Source organism: Hippocampus bargibanti, linkage group LG15 (genome assembly GCF_051943395.1).
Source record: "Hippocampus bargibanti isolate YZ-2025 linkage group LG15, ASM5194339v1, whole genome shotgun sequence".
NCBI lineage: Eukaryota > Metazoa > Chordata > Actinopteri > Syngnathiformes > Syngnathidae > Hippocampus > Hippocampus bargibanti.
Genome location: NC_142748.1, coordinates 10,071,213 through 10,090,201, shown reverse-complemented (window position 1 = coordinate 10,090,201; position 18,989 = coordinate 10,071,213). Strand labels below are relative to the sequence as shown.

General features: G+C 51.4%; 3 protein-coding genes and 1 long non-coding RNA gene across 11 annotated transcripts; 3 read left to right on the top strand and 1 right to left on the bottom strand.

Moving 5' to 3' along the window:
* The first annotated feature begins 21 nt into the window (after positions 1 to 21).
* LOC148887724 (tubby-related protein 3-like) lies at positions 22 to 3,578 on the top strand. Of its 5 annotated transcripts, none has more exons than XM_089014714.1 (12): positions 22 to 328; positions 1,082 to 1,235; positions 1,318 to 1,491; positions 1,572 to 1,673; positions 1,748 to 1,855; positions 1,931 to 2,088; positions 2,233 to 2,379; positions 2,500 to 2,612; positions 2,689 to 2,803; positions 2,875 to 2,970; positions 3,047 to 3,218; positions 3,431 to 3,578. In XM_089014714.1, the coding sequence occupies exons 1-12, from the start codon at positions 317 to 319 to the stop codon at positions 3,562 to 3,564; spliced, it is 1,485 nt and encodes a 494-aa protein (XP_088870840.1). In that variant the 5' UTR covers positions 22 to 316; the 3' UTR covers positions 3,565 to 3,578. The 5 variants fall into 5 exon arrangements, with proteins under 5 accessions (XP_088870840.1, XP_088870842.1, XP_088870839.1 ...); XM_089014716.1 differs by having other exon boundaries at positions 1,569 to 1,673; positions 2,263 to 2,379; XM_089014713.1 differs by having other exon boundaries at positions 1,569 to 1,673; positions 2,878 to 2,970.
* Positions 1,362 to 8,607, bottom strand: LOC148887722 (uncharacterized). 2 transcript variants are annotated; one of them, XR_016117278.1, is made up of 5 exons: positions 8,480 to 8,607; positions 7,785 to 7,979; positions 4,588 to 4,962; positions 3,404 to 3,599; positions 1,362 to 1,467 (listed from the first exon to the last, which is right to left on the bottom strand). It is a non-coding gene; the product is annotated as an uncharacterized LOC148887722 (long non-coding RNA). The 2 variants fall into 2 exon arrangements; XR_016117279.1 differs by lacking the exons at positions 1,362 to 1,467; positions 3,404 to 3,599 and having other exon boundaries at positions 4,527 to 4,667; positions 4,740 to 4,962.
* On the top strand, positions 4,680 to 7,952 carry LOC148887723 (tubby-related protein 3-like). Of its 3 annotated transcripts, none has more exons than XM_089014709.1 (12): positions 4,680 to 4,816; positions 4,912 to 4,989; positions 5,407 to 5,563; positions 5,646 to 5,825; positions 5,903 to 6,007; positions 6,082 to 6,207; positions 6,299 to 6,456; positions 6,614 to 6,775; positions 6,855 to 6,967; positions 7,044 to 7,158; positions 7,226 to 7,571; positions 7,812 to 7,952. In XM_089014709.1, exons 2-12 carry the CDS (start codon positions 4,948 to 4,950, stop codon positions 7,943 to 7,945), a joined length of 1,638 nt encoding a protein of 545 aa, XP_088870835.1. In that variant the 5' UTR covers positions 4,680 to 4,816; positions 4,912 to 4,947; the 3' UTR covers positions 7,946 to 7,952. The 3 variants fall into 3 exon arrangements, with proteins under 3 accessions (XP_088870835.1, XP_088870837.1, XP_088870836.1); XM_089014711.1 differs by lacking the exon at positions 4,680 to 4,816 and having other exon boundaries at positions 4,855 to 4,989; positions 7,226 to 7,324; positions 7,400 to 7,571; XM_089014710.1 differs by lacking the exon at positions 4,680 to 4,816 and having other exon boundaries at positions 4,855 to 4,989; positions 5,906 to 6,007.
* A 292-nt stretch (positions 8,608 to 8,899) lies between the features above and the next one.
* LOC148887721 (interleukin-21 receptor) lies at positions 8,900 to 12,106 on the top strand. Its single transcript, XM_089014720.1, has 8 exons — positions 8,900 to 8,966; positions 9,078 to 9,195; positions 9,272 to 9,453; positions 9,917 to 10,071; positions 10,146 to 10,314; positions 10,522 to 10,627; positions 10,691 to 10,769; positions 10,883 to 12,106. The coding sequence occupies exons 1-8, from the start codon at positions 8,912 to 8,914 to the stop codon at positions 11,111 to 11,113; spliced, it is 1,095 nt and encodes a 364-aa protein (XP_088870846.1). The 5' UTR covers positions 8,900 to 8,911; the 3' UTR covers positions 11,114 to 12,106.
* The last annotated feature ends 6,883 nt before the right edge of the window (positions 12,107 to 18,989 follow it).

The following is an 18,989-nucleotide window of genomic DNA, read 5'->3' as shown; positions in this document are numbered from 1 at the left end:
CCCTCCACTCAACACCTCTGATTCAAGTGTTCAAAAACTTTTAGTATATGAACTAAATTTCTACACTTTAGCTGGTGTATATAATGTACAGTCACTGTACATTATAAACACGGTACTGCAGTGTTTATTTTATTTTAATCAAAACTGTGCATAGGTGAGACACACAGTTCTAGCCCATGACAGGGGGCGCTGGTGATTCCAGAGATTCTTGCGACTCAGCTGCAGAATAATACAGTAGAATTAGTGACAGCAAGCTAGTTTGTATGTATAAAGAATGCTGACGTGACATTTTAAACAAAACACGTTTGCCAATCAAATGGTGAATAAGGTACGTTTGTAAATATGACTGTGATGACGTCAGTGCGTCACCAGCCATCAACCTCACCGCACGTTGACTGTCCATTGACGATATGTTTTCGACGTTTTTTGGCGTGGCTCTTTGTATCAAAATGCGTCATAGAAACCGGCGGCAGCTACTTTCACGTCTTTTTTTGCAAGCAACACAATACGAATATTCCACACCTTTCTTCGAAGCACGTATCTCATCCCTCGTAAAGTCCTGACATTTGCTCCACCTCTTTGTGATGCTTGCATCTTCCATTTAAGTTACGGCGTTTTAATTCAGGTTCGGCCATTGAGACTTGATTGTATTAAAAGAAAATTCAAAACTATGTTGGTACGTACGCCGACTGCTCTGCTTTCGCTTTGTTCACGTGCGATCGGAATGATGCAATGGGAAATCCCCAGGCGGCAGACGCATTCGCACAGTAGCACTGAACTCGTTTGACTTGATTGATTTGCATTTTCGTGATAGTCGGTGTATATATAATAATAATTAATATATACATATATATAATAATTGACTAATTTGCGTTTTTCCGTACATATTTTCTTGTACGTCGTACACCTCTTAAAATGCATAATAAACATACTTTGTACGGCAAAACGTACAGGTTGACAGGTATGCAGTGATGAAAATAGATTCATTTGACGGTCGAAAAGCGAATCAAAGAGTCGTTCAAGTGCGCGGTGGAAACGTTCATCAAGAAAGGAGATAACAGTAGGTTTGATGTTGTCCCAGAGATCCATTTTGATGAAGCAACAGAAGAAACCAGACCATTGGCCAATGGTGGTGGCCAACTGGGACCCGTGCCAAAGGAACCGCGAACAAAAAGGCCTCTCGGATCAAACGCCGCTGCTGATCTGCCAGTCCCTGAGCAACATCTCCCTCAGCGGTTGGTCCATCGGCAAAAATCACCAGCTGTGCATTCACAAACGTTGAAAAAAATAATCATTTCTATCCAATTTCACGGCAAGAGCAAGCGGAGCACACGCACGACAACCCGATGGATGTCGTCGCGCTGGCGGACTGCGACGAGGGGGCCTTGGGCGAGGACCCTGCGGACATCGACTTGGACGGCGAGCAGGAGGAGTCGGAGGATGGCCGCGCGCACGTGGGAAGCAAGACTAAAAAGAAATACAAAGTCAAAGGCAAGTCACAGATTTTCAGACGCTGGAAGGATGTCCGGAGCCATTCACAATTGAACCCCCAATAATCGCATCTGCAGCAGACGATGACGAACAGGAGAAACCCGAGAGACAAACCAAAAAGCAGGACAAAGCAAAAGACGTTGGACAAAAGACAAAGAAAACCACCAAACCTGAACGCACAAGTAAGCACGACAACCTTGCTTGTCCAGATGATTCGGATTCCGTGGAAGCTCATCACCATTTCGGTTTTGTGCAGAGAAGCACCTGCTGGACGCATCCCACTCGAACCCGGCGCAGATGAAGAACGGACACCGCCAAAGAGGCGATGACAAGCAAGACGGGAGTAAAAAACATCTGGACACGTGTAGGCATCCGGGGTGCAGAGAGGGGGCGTGGTTATCTGCTTGAAATAATTCCGCCGGGACTCTTCCCCCTACAGCCAGGTGCCAAATCAGCATTGACAGCAAAAACAAAGACGTCGGCTTGGAAGGGAAAGAAAAGAAGAACAGAGTGGAGAAGAACACACCCAGCGTGCTATTTCTCAATTCAAACCACAAAGAGAGCTCGTCGTCTAAGGCCAGCAAGTCCACCAACTGGGTGAGTCGCCAAATAAGACAACACAAAAACAACACTTGCCTAATCGGGCGCCATCTTGGATTTGAGCCACGTTTGGGACAATTCCCTTTTTGGAAGCAACCCAATTAAAACAATGAAACAAAAGATTTTTTTTGGACACCGCAGATGACTCTTTGCAACTCGGGCGACCTGGAGGCCTTTGCCTCTTGTCCTGCCCCCATAGGCCGGACCATCCAGTGTCGGGTGACCCGGGACAGAAGAGGCGTGGACCCAACGTACTACCTTCACATGGAGGGAGATAAAGGGAAGACGGTGAGTTTCTCATCTCCACAAAAGCACTCGTGCCACCTCCATCGTGTCCCTGGTCCAGCCCAAAGACCTGACTTAGACTCTGTCTGTGGCTTTCTTTGTACCGCATGTTGAACGGTGGAGGTGTTTCTCATGGCGGGCCGCAAAAGGAAGAGGAGCACAACGTCCAACTATCTCATCTCGGCAGATCCGACAAACCTGCACAGAGACACCAGCTGCTACATCGGAAAGCTACGGTTGATTTTTTTTCTCTCCTTTTCTATTTTGCCAAAAGCGCTTGAAGTCGTCGTCAAATTGCGCCATACTTTGCAGGTCCAACGTTCTGGGAACAAAGTTCATCCTATACGACGCGGGCAAGAACCCGCAGAAAAAGCCTTTCACGAAAGAGAGTGAATCCGTGCGACAAGAGCTGGCGGCCATTTGTTACGTGAGTATCATTCGTCTTCTAATCAGATGCCGATCCATCGACTAAAAGAAGCTTTCAAATTTCCATCCGAGGAGTCCAACATGCATAAATTTGAGCCTCGCCGCATAACAGTCGTCATCCCAAAGATGCTGGAAAACGACGACAGGGTGTTCATTCGGCGCAAAAATGTCAGGTTAACGAGGCGGGCCCTGGTAGGATTGCAATGGCGGAAATATTTGACCAGAACGCCAACCACGCTTTCAGGAGGAGGAAACGCTGCTGGCGCGCCACGCTAACAACAACGTCGACAAGCTGATTACCCTGGTCAGCAAATGTCCCACCTGGGACAAGAAGACGAACGCGTACATGCTCAACTTTCACGGCCGCGTCACGCAAGCGTCCGTGAAGAACTTCCAGATCATCCACCCGGAGAACGGTGAGATTTTTTTTCCTGTGATTGCATATTTCCAATCAGAACCTGGCCATTTTAGAGGAAATTAGCTCGAATGCTAACAGTTGGCACACCTTGTGGCATTCAAACAGCTTGAGAAGCATTTGGAGATTGATTCAAACATGCTAACAGTTGGAGTAGCTGAAGGTCAAAGTGCGCATCTGACTTACCACAACGTTGGCGTGTCTGTCTTGCAGGCGACTACATCGTGATGCAGTTCGGCCGCGTTTCCCAGGACGTCTTCTCCATGGATTACAGCTTCCCCATGTGCGCCCTGCAGGCCTTCGCCATCACGCTGTCGTCTTTAGATAGCAAACTGGCTTGCTACTGACCCATCAAGTGCTTCTGCTTTTTCTTGGATTTCGACTGCACACACACAAAAAAAGTCACAAAATAGCCCAGCCCCCTTGTTTTTACTGCCACATGTCCTCAGATATGCCAATAGGATAGCTAACGCAAAAAAAATGATTTCTGGCTCGGTTTTACTGTATTTTATGATGTATCAGATGCACTGGAGTATAAGGCGCACCCTCAATGAATGGTATATTATCAAACTTTTTCCATATATATGGCGCATCCGGGGGAAAAATGTATATTCATTTGATTTCTGGACTTTATACATGGCTGCAATTCGAAAGGTGCTTTCTTGATCGAAACGGTGCACAGAAATCACATTGAAGACACTGCGCTCATCTGATTGTGATGACGATCGACGCGTTTCCGATTCGCAAGAGCGGAGGCTCCTTTTGCGCCACTTCACACAGCAAGGAAGGATCAATGGAAATTCTTGCAACAACTTCATTTTATTTATTGTTTTTTAGGAGTAAGGTCAAATCAAAAGGATCGTTTGCATTTTAACATCATCCTGAAATGTCAACCAAAACTCGCCTGTCTAATGACGGCAAGATGGCGGCTCCCATTTCCAGATCTTCCAACATGACGACAAATGTGAAATATTTAGTGCGTACTGTACTTGGCACGTTTCTTTCATAAAGGAAACCAGGTGTATTTTCCTGTGAAACTCCTTCCACTGCACCACGACCGTTGAAAGTGACAAAACGATTTCATATTTGCTCCTGAACTTCCTTGTCATTTATTTATTTTTAGCCCCCCACTCCCCCTCAACTGCTGATTCTTGTGTCAAAAGTTACAGTGCATCGCAGCAATACAAAATTGACTTCGTAAAATGATAATCCACGAAAACAAATGTGATGGGCATACATGTGACGCCCTTTCCGCCATCCCTGCCACGTGGCTGCGTCCATGGAAACTGGATACCCCACCCCGCCCCCCGTGGAATCCATTAAGTCGAGAGGGGCGTTTGATCTTACAGGAGCCTGTTTGGGCCACTTGCCTGATTTGAAAACACCTTCATTCTCCTCTCATCAAGATGACTTTTTTTTCAATTTGGGAACAATTTGCAGAGTTCCCCCCCTAAGAAAAAAACAGCAATTATGTTGTTGCTTTTAAGAGTGTTGACTAGAAAAAAAACCCTTTGTGCCTTACTTGGTTGGCTGAGCCATCGTTCAATTTAAGAACATTATCCCCTCCTTGTAATCCACTTTGCCTTCTGTTGCGTGCAGGTGAGCAGACAGACAGATGAAGCCGGGGGGGCCGCCGCTGCCACCTCCCCTTTGAATTGCTTATTTTCCAGCCCGCCATTGTGCTCTTTGTACAGTTTTCAAGAGTCTTGCCACCATTGTCGCTCATCAGGATGGAGGATCCGGACCTACGGCAGCAGAAATTGGACAATCAGGTAAATGAACAACAAGGAGACATAGCTCACTGCTCTGCGTCAAAGTGCATGTGCTGGATTTGTTATTTTCTTGATTTAGAGTTGTGAACAATGAATATGGTGTGTTGTGTTTACTTGTCATCGTATCTGACTCACTGCGCAAACGCATCAATTCTGATTTGGTGACTGGTTTGATCAGACCACGAGGGAAAAAAAAATTGTTGGTTGTTGGCTGAAGTCAAAAGTAGCTATCTGAAAATAGCTAATTCGCTACCTAGCTGACATTCCAAGGATTTCAGCAATTTACAAAAAGATAAATTCATCAGTGATGAAAATGGATTCATTTGACGGTCGAAAAGCAAATCCAAGCGCCGTTCAAGTGCGCGGTGGAAACGCTCGTCAAGAAAGGAGATGACAGAAGCTTTGATGTTGTCCCAGAGATCCATTTTGATGAAGAAGCAACAAAAGAAACGAGCCGATTGTCAAATGGTGGTGGCCAACCGGGACCCGCGCCAAAAGAACCGCAAACAAAAAGGCCGCTCGGATCAAACGCCGCTGCTGATCTGCCAGTCCCTGAGCCACATCTCCCTCAGCGGTTGGTCCATCGGCAAAAATCACCAGCTGTGCATTCACAAACGTTGAAAAAAGTAATCATTTCTATCCGATTTCACGGCAAGAGCAAGTGGAGCACGCGCACGACAACCCGATGGATGTCGTCGCGCTGGCGGAGTGCGACGGCGACGAGGGGGCCTTGGGCGAGGAGCCTGCGGACATCGACTTGGACGGCGAGCAGGAGGAGTCGGAGGATGGCCGCGCGCACGTGGGAAGCAAGACTAAAAAGAAAGACAAAGTCAAAGGCAAGTCACAGATTTTCAGACGCTGGAAGGATGTCCGGAGCCATTCACAATTGAACCCCCAATAATCGCATCTGCAGCAGACGATGACGAACAGGAGAAACCCGAGAGAAAAACCAAAAAGCAGGACACAGCAAAAGACGTTGGACAAAAGACAAAGAAAACCACCAAACCAGAACGCACAAGTAAGCACGACAACCTTGCTTGCCCAGATGATTTGGACTCCGTTGAAGCTCATCACCATTTCGGTTTTGTGCAGATAAGCACCTGCTCGACGCATCTGACTCGGCGCAGATGAAGAACGGACACAGCCAAAGCGGCGATTACGAGCAAGACGGGTGTCTCGCCCGTGACTCGCCCGGGAGTAAAAAACATCTGGACACGTGTAGGCATCCGGGGTGTAAGGGGGGGGGGGGGGGGGGGGGCATGGTAATCTGCTTGAAATAATTCCGCCGGGACTCTCCCCCCCCCCACAGCCAGGTGCCAAATCAGTGACGACAGCAAGGACGAAGACGGCGGTTTGGAAGGGAAAGAAAAGAAGAAGAAAAGAGTGGAGAAGAACACACCCAGCGTGGCATCTCTCAACTCAAACTACAAGGAGAGCTCGTCTTCGGCCAGCGAGTCTACTGATGGGGTGAGTCGCCAAATAGACAACACAAAAACAACACTTGCCTAATCGGGCGCCATCTTGGACTTGAGGCACATTTGGGACAATTCCCTTTTGGGAGACACCCGGAAACATCTGCGCACAATGAAGACAATGAAACAAAAGATATTTTTTGACACCGCAGACAGCTTCTCACATTTCATTGGAGGACCTGGAGGCTTTCGCCTTTCGTCCCGCCCCCAGAGAACTGACCATCCAGTGTCGGGTGACCCGGGACAGAAGAGGCGTGGAGAAGGGCATGTACCCAACGTACTACCTTCACATGGAGAAAGATGACGGAAAGAGGGTGAGTTTGTCATCTCCATCGTGTCCCTGGCCCAGCCCAAAGACTTGACTTGGACTCAGTGTGGCTTTGAACGGTGAAGGTGTTTCTCATGGCGGGCCGCAAAAGGAAGAGGAGCAAAACGTCCAACTATCTCATCTCGACAGATCCGACCAACCTGTCCCGAGACACTACCTGCTACATCGGAAAGCTACGGTTGATTTTTTCTCTCTCCTTTTCTAGTTTGCCAAAATCGCTTAAAGTCGTCGTCAAATTGCGGCATACTTTGCAGGTCCAACGTTCTGGGAACTAAATTCATCGTATACGACGCAGGCGAGAACCCAGAGAAAAAGCCTTTCATTCAAGAGTGTGAATCCGTGCGACAAGAGCTGGCGGCCATTTGTTACGTGAGTTTCATCTTCTAATCAGATGCCGATCCATCGATGAAAAGAAGCTTTTAAATGTCCATCCCAGGAGACGAACGTGCTCGGATTCAGGGGTCCCCGCAAAATGACAGTCGTCATCCCGGGGATGCTGGAAAACGACGACAGGGTGTCCATTCGGCCCAAAAACGTCAGGTTATCGAGGCGAACCCTTGTAGGATTGCATGGCGGAAATGTTTCACCAGAACGCCAACGACGCTTTCAGGAGGAGGAAACGCTGCTGGCGCGCCACACTAACAACAACGTCGAAAAGCTGGTCACCCTGGTCAACAAATGTCCCACCTGGAATGAGCAGACGCAGTCGTACGTGCTCAACTTCCACGGCCGCGTCACGCAAGCGTCCGTGAAGAACTTCCAGATCATCCACCCGGAGAACGGTGAGGTTTTTTTTCTTCTGTGATTGCATATTTCCAATCAGAACCTGGCCATTTTAGAGGAAATTAGCTCGGATGCTAACAGTTAGCATTCATACAGCTTGAGAAGCATTTGGAGATTGATTCAAACATGCTAACGGTTGGTCACACAAACACCAAGCACAATCGTCCGTGTTCTATTGAGTAGCTGAAGGTCAAAGTGCACGTCTGACTTACCACAACGTTGGTGTGTCTGTCTTGCAGGCGACTACATCGTGATGCAGTTTGGACGCGTTTCCGAGGACGTCTTCTCCATGGATTACAGCTTCCCCATGTGCGCCCTGCAGGCCTTTGCCATCACGCTGTCGTCTTTCGATGGCAAACTGGCTTGCGAGTGACCATCAAGTGCTTCCGCTTTTCCTTGGACTTTGACTACAGACACAAAAAAGTAAAAAAAAGAGCCCAGCGCCCTTGTTTTACCGCCATGTGTCCTCAGATATGCCAATCGGATAGCTAACGCAAAAAAATGATTTAGCGCAAGGGAGTTGTGCATAATTCTGGCCCGGTTTTACTGTATTTTCTAGTTTATTTTCAAACTTTTTCCATATATAAGGTGCATCTGGGAAATACGGTACATTCATTAGACTTCTGGACTTTATACATGGCTGCAATTCGAAAGGTGCTTTCTTGATCGAAGCGGTGCACAGAAATCACATTGAAGACACGGCGCTCATCTGATCGCGATGACGATCGACCCGTTTCCGATTCGCAAGAGCGGAGGCTCCTTTGCGCCACTTCACACAGGAAGGAAGGATCAATGGAAATTCTTGCAACAACTTCATTTTATTTATTGATTGATTTTTTTGATAGGAGTAAGCGTTTTTATCGGTTGTGTGCCGATGAGCATTTTTGAACAGAATTGGACTACTCACATTTTACAGGGTGCATGTCGGACAACTGTTGATCTTTTGCACCATCAGCACACGGGCCACTTCATCGTTTTAGGGGTTGTGCAACTTCATGCGGTTCCTTGACATGATGAGATTGGTCAATGCTGCCCTAGAAAGATAAAAAAGACACATGGCTGGTATTTGCTATACGCAAGAATTATTGCAAAAGTGGACTCATAAACGCAACACACAAAACAAAGCAAAATTATTGTTAGATTTGTTCGGTGTCACTTTAAGGGCCGGGTAAAGATTGGATGTGCAGCGTGCGATTAAATCTTTCAGCGCACGTGCGCCTATCGGCCTTGTTGTCGAGATAAGAGCGCGCGAGCGAGCCTTCCTCCGCCTCCTCGACCCTTCAAATACAAGTTGTCAACAAAACGCGCCCGAGAGCCCCGCCGCAAGTACCGAGGGAGGATGGAGAAGATCAAAGTGATGCTGCTTTTAATGCACATTGGACTCTCTCTCGCAGGTGACATCCTTATCGCCAATTAATTTATTCAATACGATGCTAATCAAATTGATGGCGACGCGTAGAATTCGGTAAGTGCTGAAAAAAAAGATCCATTTGTTTGATTGGTAGACACAAGGTTAAGTTTTGAGTGCGCCAACGATTACATGCTCAGCATCAGTTGCTCCTTCAAGCTGACGTCAAGCCACGCCACCCGCCACTGGCTGACTTTTGGAAAAATGTATACAAGGTAAGCCTCCTCCGCCGCGATTTCATTTGCAACTTTAAATGCAGACAAAAGGCTAGCGATATTTATTTCTTTGCAGCGAGAGCTACAGGTGTAATTTGACAAACTCCGGCGAAGGCCGCCACTCGTGTTCCATCGCGGTGAAGGAGTCTTGCGACTTTATGGATTTTGACTCATACGAGATCTCGCTGTGCGGAAAACCCACAGACGGAGGCCAGTGGTGTCAGCTGATGGACGAACAATACATGCCGAAGGATCACAGTTGGTCATCATAAACATCATCCACTCAGTAGATTCAGCAGAAGCACTCAAGACACAAAAATAAATTAAAAAAAAAAGAAGCAGAAAATTCACACATTTTCAGATGAAATAAACTGATGCTAAACTGCTAAATTATTTTTAACTAATTCGCTGCCATTTTATACGGGAATTGTAATCATTTATAAGGGAAGCTGTTAGCCAAGGTATGTCTATGTATTGTGTTTTGTACAGCCGCCCCATTTCAAACACAGATAACTTCAGACCCATATAACATGGGAATTAACTCTAAGGTTTCTTACAGTACACTGAATGTTTATGCAGTTCTAAAATTCAATATTCTGTGCGTTTCCTGCAATTTGACTGAAAATGACAAAAACCCTGGCACTGGAAGGACAGTTTTTTTGCATATTATCAGGCAGTGAAAAAAAAAAACATCACCAAGGACTCCTCTGCTTACCCGCAGTTAAACCTCAGGCGCCGCGCTGCCTGGAAGTCAGCCACAATTCCAGCCAGCACCGCTTCACGTGGAAAAACACCTACGAGAAATGTCGATTCACCACCTTGAAGGACAACCTGGATTATCAACTCTGTTTCTACAAACGACGGGACAAAGGCAGCGTAAGGTGGCCTTTTTCTAACAGTTCAAAGGTCACAAAATGAGATTGTCAAGACCCCCCCCACCCCTCTCGCAGATGAGATTCCACTACACAGACGGTACGGACTATATCGTGGATGACGATGACCTTGAGGCGGACACGGAGTACAGTACCAAAGTGAGATCGAAACCCAGCGCCACTCACTTTCACGGCCAGTGGAGCGACTGGTCGCAAGAGGTCTACTGGAGGACCATCTCGGCCAACGGTGAGGTCGAAGCGGGATCAAAATGAATTAATATGCTGCCGTGAGTAGCAAAGGTCATTGTCTGTGCCAAAGTGACTGAAAAACGGTTCACATCGGCCAACAAACTCATCATTTGTATGCTGGAGGCTGTTGGGTTATACTGCAGCCCTGCTTACCCATTGGCTTGGATGTGATTTTTCAGTTTTGTGACATTGTTGCTCTTCTCAGATTCCTCAGTCGATGAATTCTTTTCCATCCACGGGAAAACCGTCTTCCTGGCCGCGGCTGCGACGGCTGCAGTTGTCCTGGTTTTGTGCAGCGCTTTGCTGAAAAAGTAAGTCACTACCCATTAAACATTCGAAACAAGTTTCATTGGTCGAGATTTGTGCAATCGCAGGTGGAGGCAAAGTGCTTTGGTTCCCACTCCGGCGCCATATTTCCAAAGCCTGTACTCCAATTGTCACGGGGATTTTAAGGTCAGCCGAGTCAAGCTTCAAGACAAGAGTCTCCTAGCAATGTGGTTGTGACCCACGCGTCGGTCCTTCCACTTCATTCTAGATTGTGACGATTTTTGCCAATGTTATCGCAGAGCTGGATGGACACGCAAACAAGCGTGACCTTCACACTCAAGCCGGAAGACACGCTCAGAGTGAACAGCCACGCGCAGGAATCGACGACACGGGTTGACGAGACGCCATATGAAAACCTCAAAAGCCACACAGAAAGTTCGCCACCAGATGAGGGCAAGTCGAGATGCAGGCCCGAATATTGCACAATGAGCGACTTGCAGCAGTGCGTGCAAGGACCAAACCTGAAATGAAGCACATCGGGAAGTTAATGTATGAGCACCGAAGCCACGGCGGAGCTTTCCGGACATTCTTTTCAAATTGCAGGAGGTGCAATGTCCTTTGGAGAAGGTGTCAAGATGATCACAAAAGGGTTAGGGGGGGAGGAGTATCAAGTTTCATTTTAAACATAATTGAATGTCTTTCTCACACAAGATTAGCATGAACGTTTTTTTAAGTCAATAAAATCTACTCGCCGGCCCTTATGACTTGGTGCGCGCAGATCGCGATGGATACAAAGACAAACTTGGCAACTGAGCGGCTGATTCTGAAGGACCAAACGGCGAGACTGGAGATGACGTTGTCCTGCAGGAATACAAATTATTGGGTTAAAAACAACACAGGTTGAGAAACCTTTTGTAGAAAGTTTTATTGACGGTATCACATACATGAACAAAGCACCGTTTTCACCTTAAAAGTCTGATACAATGGTAAGCCTACCTGCCTCGCTCATTTGCAGACTTTTTTTTCCTCTTCATCCAAAGAAGAAAACACTCTGAATTAACAAAAAGACAGCCAAGGCAGCAGATTCTATCATATGTTACAGCATGCTAAATAGAAAAACCCGGGAAAGAATTAGACCATCTGGAGACGCTAAGTGAAATACAACAGTATAAAAGTGCCATTCATCAGACAGCAGTTGAAATACTGTCAATGAAATAAGCCGATGTGGGCATTAAATGTGCACGTCAGGCGCACAGGACGGGGTCAGGCCGGGATCCGTCAACCGGCAGATCGCCGGCATCCGACCCCTGCCCTCCCCCTGCCCCTGCAGCGCCCGTCGCCGCCTTCCCCGCGTCCGCACAGCTTTGCCGCCGCTTGCGTTGGCACCGCAGATGGCTCTTCGTGGCATAGCAATGCCAGAGTGGCTTGTTAGCTGCAGCAGACTCCAGATCGAAGCGGTATAATTTGGATTTTCCCCAGTGTCCACATCCATATTAGGTATTTTTCCAGGCTTGTACTGTGGCCTCTCCCAGTTCTAGCAAGTTTTTCTTTTCACTTTGGTTTCCTATTCAGGAGGTACTAAAATGCAGGACCTTCCAGATTTTCTTCCCCTTATGACGTCCTTTGTTGTCCTTGTAGTGTTTTGGTTTTGTTGATGTGGTGTAAACTCACTGGCCGAGAGTTGGGTATTCAGCGCCTTTGGTGTTGGTTCTGGAGAGGCCTTGTCATAATGGCACATGGGAGCGGGGGTTCCTCCAACAGCGGGCAGGGCCCGGTCGGGACTAAAGTCGAGGTGCATCATACGGCCGTGGGGTAGAGCCGCACGTCAGGCGCACAGGGACGGGGTCAGGCCGAGATCCGTCAACCGGCAGATCGCCGGCATCCGACCCCTGCCCTCCCCCTGCCCCTGCAGCGCCCGTCGCCGCCTTCCCCGCGTCCGCACAGCTTTGCTGCCGCTTGTTGAACATTTGTAAAGACGGTAATGTACACAAGTGGGGTCCAGGGGAGATGCTGAGAGGGCTGCCATGATGACCTCTTCGACTTCCTTCAGACTCTGTCAACTGGATCTGTGCCGTTGGTGGGGCAGGGCTGAGGAGTGCTCACTTTTTTTGGTTTGTTGTTTTTCCTATCCACTTCTTGTCCTGGATTACGCTTCACTTTTTACATGCTTGCAAAAACGTTTTAGATAGTCACTGCATTTTATTCAGCACAATAATAATAAAAAAGTATGGCATCCGGAACTTGTGTGGTTTCGTTGCTGTTAGTTTTTTTGCACATTCAGTTTGAGCTGTTGATTGTTCAAATCCACTTGTTAGCAGTGTGAAATACAGATGTGTCTACAGTCAGTTGTGTGTGCTCCTTTATGACTGCTACACTGGATCACGTCGGTGTCACCAGTGCTACACAGGATCACGTCGGGGTCACCAGTGCTACACTGGATCACGTCGGGATCACCAGTGCTAAACTGGATCACACCGGGGTCACTAGTGCTACACTGGATCACGTCGACGTCACTAGTGCTACACTGGATCAAGTCGGGTCACCAGTGTAGCAGTCAGAAAGGAATACGCATGACTGACTAAAGACATGTCTTTAGTTCACACTGCTAACAAGTGGATCCAAAAAGAATAATCGGGAAGTGTGCGAAAAAATATTGAACTTAAACACAGCCCTGCTGTATGCCTGCTGGGTGAGAGGCATGGTCCTCGTGCCCGCCACCAAATGACCAAATTTAGGCATGCTGCCTGGAATTGATGTTGTGATGGTCAGGTCATCCATGTAGGCTCTTATGGGGGGTTGTCGAAAACCTAATCTGGCTCTTCGTGGCATAGCAGCGCCTTTGGTGTTGGTTCTGGAGAGGCCTTGTTATAATGGCACATGGGAGCGGGGGTTCCTCCAACAGCGGGCAGGGCCCGGTCAGGACTAAAGTCGAGGTGGGTCATACGGCCGTGGGGTAGAGCCGCACGTCAGGCGCACAGGACGGGGTCAGGCCGAGATCCGTCAACCGGCAGATCGCCGGCATCCGACCCCTGCCCTCCCCCTGCCCCTGCAGCGCCCGTCGCCGCCTTCCCCGCGTCCGCACAGCTTTGCCGCCGCTTGCGTTGGCACCGCAGACAGCCACGGAGTCGGCCGCACGTGAGGCGCACAAGACGGGGTCAGGCCGAGATCCGTCAACCGGCAGATCGCCGGCATCCGACCCCTGCCCTCCCCCTGCCCCTGCAGCGCCCGTCGCCGCCTTCCCCGCGTCCGCACAGCTTTGCCGCCGCTTGCGTTGGCACCGCAGATGGCTCTTCGTGGCATAGCAATGCCAGAGTGGCTTGTTCGCTGCAGCAGACTCCAGATCGAAGCGGTATAATTTGGATTTTCCCCAGTGTCCACATCCATATTAGGCATTTTTCCAGGCTTGTACTGTGGCCTCTCCCAGTTCTAGCAAGTTTTTCTTTTCACTTTGGTTTCCTATTCAGGAGGTACTAAAATGCAGGACCTTCCAGATTTTCTTCCCCTTATGACGTCCTTTGTTGTCCTTGTAGTGTTTTGGTTTTGTTGATGTGGTGTAAACTCACTGGCCGAGAGTTGGGTATTCAGCGCCTTTGGTGTTGGTTCTGGAGAGGCCTTGTCATAATGGCACATGGGAGCGGGGGTTCCTCCAACAGCGGGCAGGGCCCGGTCGGGACTAAAGTCGAGGTGCATCATACGGCCGTGGGGTAGAGCCGCACGTCAGGCGCACAGGGACGGGGTCAGGCCGAGATCTGTCAACCGGCAGATCGCCGGCATCCGACCCCTGCCCTCCCCCTGCCCCTGCAGCGCCCGTCGCCGCCTTCCCCGCGTCCGCACAGCTTTGCTGCCGCTTGCGTTGGCACCGCAGACAGCCACGGAGTCGGCCGCACGTCAGGCGCACAGGACGGGGTTAGGCCGAGATCCGTCAACCGGCAGATCGCCGGCATCCGACCCCTGCCCTCCCCCTGCCCCTGCAGCGCCCGTCGCCGCCTTCCCCGCGTCCGCACAGCTTTGCCGCCGCTTGCGTTGGCACCGCAGATGGCTCTTCGTGGCATAGCAATGCCAGAGTGGCTTGTTAGCTGCAGCAGACTCCAGATCGAAGCGGTATAATTTGGATTTTCCCCAGTGTCCACATCCATATTAGGTATTTTTCCAGGCTTGTACTGTGGCCTCTCCCAGTTCTAGCAAGTTTTTCTTTTCACTTTGGTTTCCTATTCAGGAGGTACTAAAATGCAGGACCTTCCAGATTTTCTTCCCCTTATGACGTCCTTTGTTGTCCTTGTAGTGTTTTGGTTTTGTTGATGTGGTGTAAACTCACTGGCCGAGAATTGGGTATTCAGCGCCTTTGGTGTTGGTTCTGGAGAGGCCTTGTCATAATGGCACATGGGAGCGGGGGTTCCTCCAACAGCGGGCAGGGCCCGGTCGGGACTAAAGTCGAGGTGCATCATATGGCCGTGGGGTAGAGCCGCACGTCAGGCGCACAGGGACGGGGTCAGGCCGAGATCCGTCAACCGGCAGATCGCCGGCATCCGACCCCTGCCCTCCCCCTGCCCCTGCAGCGCCCGTCGCCGCCTTCCCCGCGTCCGCACAGCTTTGCTGCCGCTTGCGTTGGCACCGCAGACAGCCACGGAGTCGGCCGCACGTCAGGCGCACAGGACGGGGTTAGGCCGAGATCCGTCAACCGGCAGATCGCCGGCATCCGACCCCTGCCCTCCCCCTGCCCCTGCAGCGCCCGTCGCCGCCTTCCCCGCGTCCGCACAGCTTTGCCGCCGCTTGCGTTGGCACCGCAGATGGCTCTTCGTGGCATAGCAATGCCAGAGTGGCTTGTTAGCTGCAGCAGACTCCAGATCGAAGCGGTATAATTTGGATTTTCCCCAGTGTCCACATCCATATTAGGTATTTTTCCAGGCTTGTACTGTGGCCTCTCCCAGTTCTAGCAAGTTTTTCTTTTCACTTTGGTTTCCTATTCAGGAGGTACTAAAATGCAGGACCTTCCAGATTTTCTTCCCCTTATGACGTCCTTTGTTGTCCTTGTAGTGTTTTGGTTTTGTTGATGTGGTGTAAACTCACTGGCCGAGAGTTGGGTATTCAGCGCCTTTGGTGTTGGTTCTGGAGAGGCCTTGTCATAATGGCACATGGGAGCGGGGGTTCCTCCAACAGCGGGCAGGGCCCGGTCGGGACTAAAGTCGAGGTGCATCATACGGCCGTGGGGTAGAGCCGCACGTCAGGCGCACAGGGACGGGGTCAGGCCGAGATCCGTCAACCGGCAGATCGCCGGCATCCGACCCCTGCCCTCCCCCTGCCCCTGCAGCGCCCGTCGCCGCCTTCCCCGCGTCCGCACAGCTTTGCTGCCGCTTGCGTTGGCACCGCAGACAGCCACGGAGTCGCCGCACGTCAGGCGCACAGGACGGGGTTAGGCCGAGATCCGTCAACCGGCAGATCGCCGGCATCCGACCCCTGCCCTCCCCCTGCCCCTGCAGCGCCCGTCGCCGCCTTCCCCGCGTCCGCACAGCTTTGCTGCCGCTTGTTGAACATTTGTAAAGACGGTAATGTACACAAGTGGGGTCCAGGGGAGATGCTGAGAGGGCTGCCATGATGACCTCTTCGACTTCCTTCAGACTCTGTCAACTGGATCTGTGCCGTTGGTGGGGCAGGGCTGAGGAGTGCTCACTTTTTTTGGTTTGTTGTTTTTCCTATCCACTTCTTGTCCTGGATTACGCTTCACTTTTTACATGCTTGCAAAAACGTTTTAGATAGTCACTGCATTTTATTCAGCACAATAATAATAAAAAAGTATGGCATCCGGAACTTGTGTGGTTTCGTTGCTGTTAGTTTTTTTGCACATTCAGTTTGAGCTGTTGATTGTTCAAATCCACTTGTTAGCAGTGTGAAATACAGATGTGTCTACAGTCAGTTGTGTGTGCTCCTTTATGACTGCTACACTGGATCACGTCGGTGTCACCAGTGCTACACAGGATCACGTCGGGGTCACCAGTGCTACACTGGATCACGTCGGGGTCACCAGTGCTAAACTGGATCACATCGGGGTCACTAGTGCTACACTGGATCACGTCGACGTCACTAGTGCTACACTGGATCAAGTCGGGTCACCAGTGTAGCAGTCAGAAAGGAGTACGCATGACTGACTAAAGACATGTTTTTAGTTCACACTGCTAACAAGTGGATCCAAAAAGAATAATCGGGAAGTGTGCGAAAAAATATTGAACTTAAACACAGCCCTGCTGTATGCCTGCTGGGTGAGAGGCATGGTCCTCGTGCCCGCCACCAAATGACCAAATTTAGGCATGCTGCCTGGAACTGATGTTGTGATGGTCAGGTCATCCATGTAGGCTCTTATGGGGGGTTGTCGAAAACCTAATCTGGCTCTTCGTGGCATAGCAGCGCCTTTGGTGTTGGTTCTGGAGAGGCCTTGTTATAATGGCACATGGGAGCGGGGGTTCCTCCAACAGCGGGCAGGGCCCGGTCAGGACTAAAGTCGAGGTGGGTCATACGGCCGTGGGGTAGAGCCGCACGTCAGGCGCACAGGACGGGGTCAGGCCGAGATCCGTCAACCGGCAGATCGCCGGCATCCGACCCCTGCCCTCCCCCTGCCCCTGCAGCGCCCGTCGCCGCCTTCCCCGCGTCCGCACAGCTTTGCCGCCGCTTGCGTTGGCACCGCAGATGGCTCTTCGTGGCGCAATGCCAGCTTGTTAGCTGCAGCAGACTCCAGATCGAAGCGGTTCCATATTAGGCAGATCGGCCGGCAGGCGCACAGGACGGGGTCCGACCCCTCGCCCTCCGACCCTGCCCTCCCCCTGCCCCTGCAGCGCCCGTCGCCGCCTTCCCCGCGTCCGCACAGCTTTGCCGCCGCTTGCGTTGGCACCGCAGACAGCCACGGAGTCGGCCGCACGTCAGGCGCACAGGACGGGGTTAGGCCGAGATCCGTCAACCGGCAGATCGCCGGCATCCGACCCCTGCCCTCCCCCTGCCTCTGCAGCGCCCGTCGCCGCCTTCCCCGCGTCCGCACAGCTTTGCCGCCGCTTGCGTTGGCACCGCAGATGGCTCTTCGTGGCATAGCAGCGCCTTTGGTGTTGGTTCTGGAGAGGCCTTGTCATAATGGCACATGGGAGCGGGGGTTCCTCCAACAGCGGGCAGGGCCCGGTCGGGACTAAAGTCGAGGTGGGTCATACGGCCGCGGGGTAGAGCCGCACGTCAGGCGCACAGGGACGGGGTCAGGCCGAGATCCGTCAACCGGCAGATCGCCGGCATCCGACCCCTGCCCTCCCCCTGCCCCTGCAGCGCCCGTCGCCGCCTTCCCCGCGTCCGCAAAGCTTTGCCGCCGCTTGCGTTGGCGCCGCAGACAGCCACGGAGTCGGCCGCACGTCAGGCGCACAGGACGGGGTCAGGCCGAGATCCGTCAACCGGCAGATCGCCGGCATCCGACCCCTGCCCTCCCCCTGCCCCTGCAGCGCCCGTCGCCGCCTTCCCCGCGTCCGCACAGCTTTGCCGCCGCTTGCGTTGGCACCGCAGATGGCTCTTCGTGGCATAGCAATGCCAGAGTGGCTTGTTAGCTGCAGCAGACTCCAGATCGAAGCGGTATAATTTGGATTTTCCCCAGTGTCCACATCCATATTAGGTATTTTTCCAGGCTTGTACTGTGGCCTCTCCCAGTTCTAGCAAGTTTTTCTTTTCACTTTGGTTTCCTATTCAGGAGGTACTAAAATGCAGGACCTTCCAGATTTTCTTCCCCTTATGACGTCCTTTGTTGTCCTTGTAGTGTTTTGGTTTTGTTGATGTGGTGTAAACTCACTGGCCGAGAATTGGGTATTCAGCGCCTTTGGTGTTGGTTCTGGAGAGGCCTTGTCATAATGGCACATGGGAGCGGGGGTTCCTCCAACAGCGGGCAGGGCCCGGTCGGGACTAAAGTCGAGGTGCGTCATACGGCCGTGGGGTAGAGCCGCACGTCAGGCGCACAGGGACGGGGTCAGGCCGAGATCCGTCAACCGGCAGATCGCCGGCATCCGACCCCTGCCCTCCCCCTGCCCCTGCAGCGCCCGTCGCCGCCTTCCCCGCGTCCGCACAGCTTTGCTGCCGCTTGCGTTGGCACCGCAGACAGCCACGGAGTCGGCCGCACGTCAGGCGCACAGGACGGGGTTAGGCCGAGATCCGTCAACCGGCAGATCGCCGGCATCCGACCCCTGCCCTCCCCCTGCCCCTGCAGCGCCCGTCGCCGCCTTCCCCGCGTCCGCACAGCTTTGCCGCCGCTTGCGTTGGCACCGCAGATGGCTCTTCGTGTCATAGCAGCGCCTTTGGTGTTCGTTCTGGAGAGGCCTTGTCATAATGGCACATGGGAGCGGGGGTTCCTCCAACAGCGGGCAGGGCCCGGTCGGGACTAAAGTCGAGGTGGGT

Bases quoted from the DNA above. Each gene is read 5' to 3' on its own strand.
- LOC148887724 (XM_089014712.1), top strand. The intron at 1,856-1,930 runs GTAGGCATCCGG...TTCCCCCTACAG, and splicing joins TAAAAAACATCTGGACACGT to CCAGGTGCCAAATCAGCATT. The intron at 2,613-2,688 runs GTTGATTTTTTT...CATACTTTGCAG, and splicing joins TGCTACATCGGAAAGCTACG to GTCCAACGTTCTGGGAACAA.
- LOC148887723 (XM_089014709.1), top strand. From the start codon at position 4,948: ATGGAGGATCCGGACCTACGGCAGCAGAAATTGGACAATCAG. The intron at 4,990-5,406 runs GTAAATGAACAA...ATGTTGTCCCAG, and splicing joins AGCAGAAATTGGACAATCAG to AGATCCATTTTGATGAAGAA. The intron at 7,572-7,811 runs GTGAGGTTTTTT...TCTGTCTTGCAG, and splicing joins GATCATCCACCCGGAGAACG to GCGACTACATCGTGATGCAG.
- LOC148887721 (XM_089014720.1), top strand. From the start codon at position 8,912: ATGGAGAAGATCAAAGTGATGCTGCTTTTAATGCACATTGGACTCTCT. The intron at 9,196-9,271 runs GTAAGCCTCCTC...ATTTCTTTGCAG, and splicing joins TTTGGAAAAATGTATACAAG to CGAGAGCTACAGGTGTAATT. The intron at 9,454-9,916 runs GTTGGTCATCAT...GCTTACCCGCAG, and splicing joins ATACATGCCGAAGGATCACA to TTAAACCTCAGGCGCCGCGC.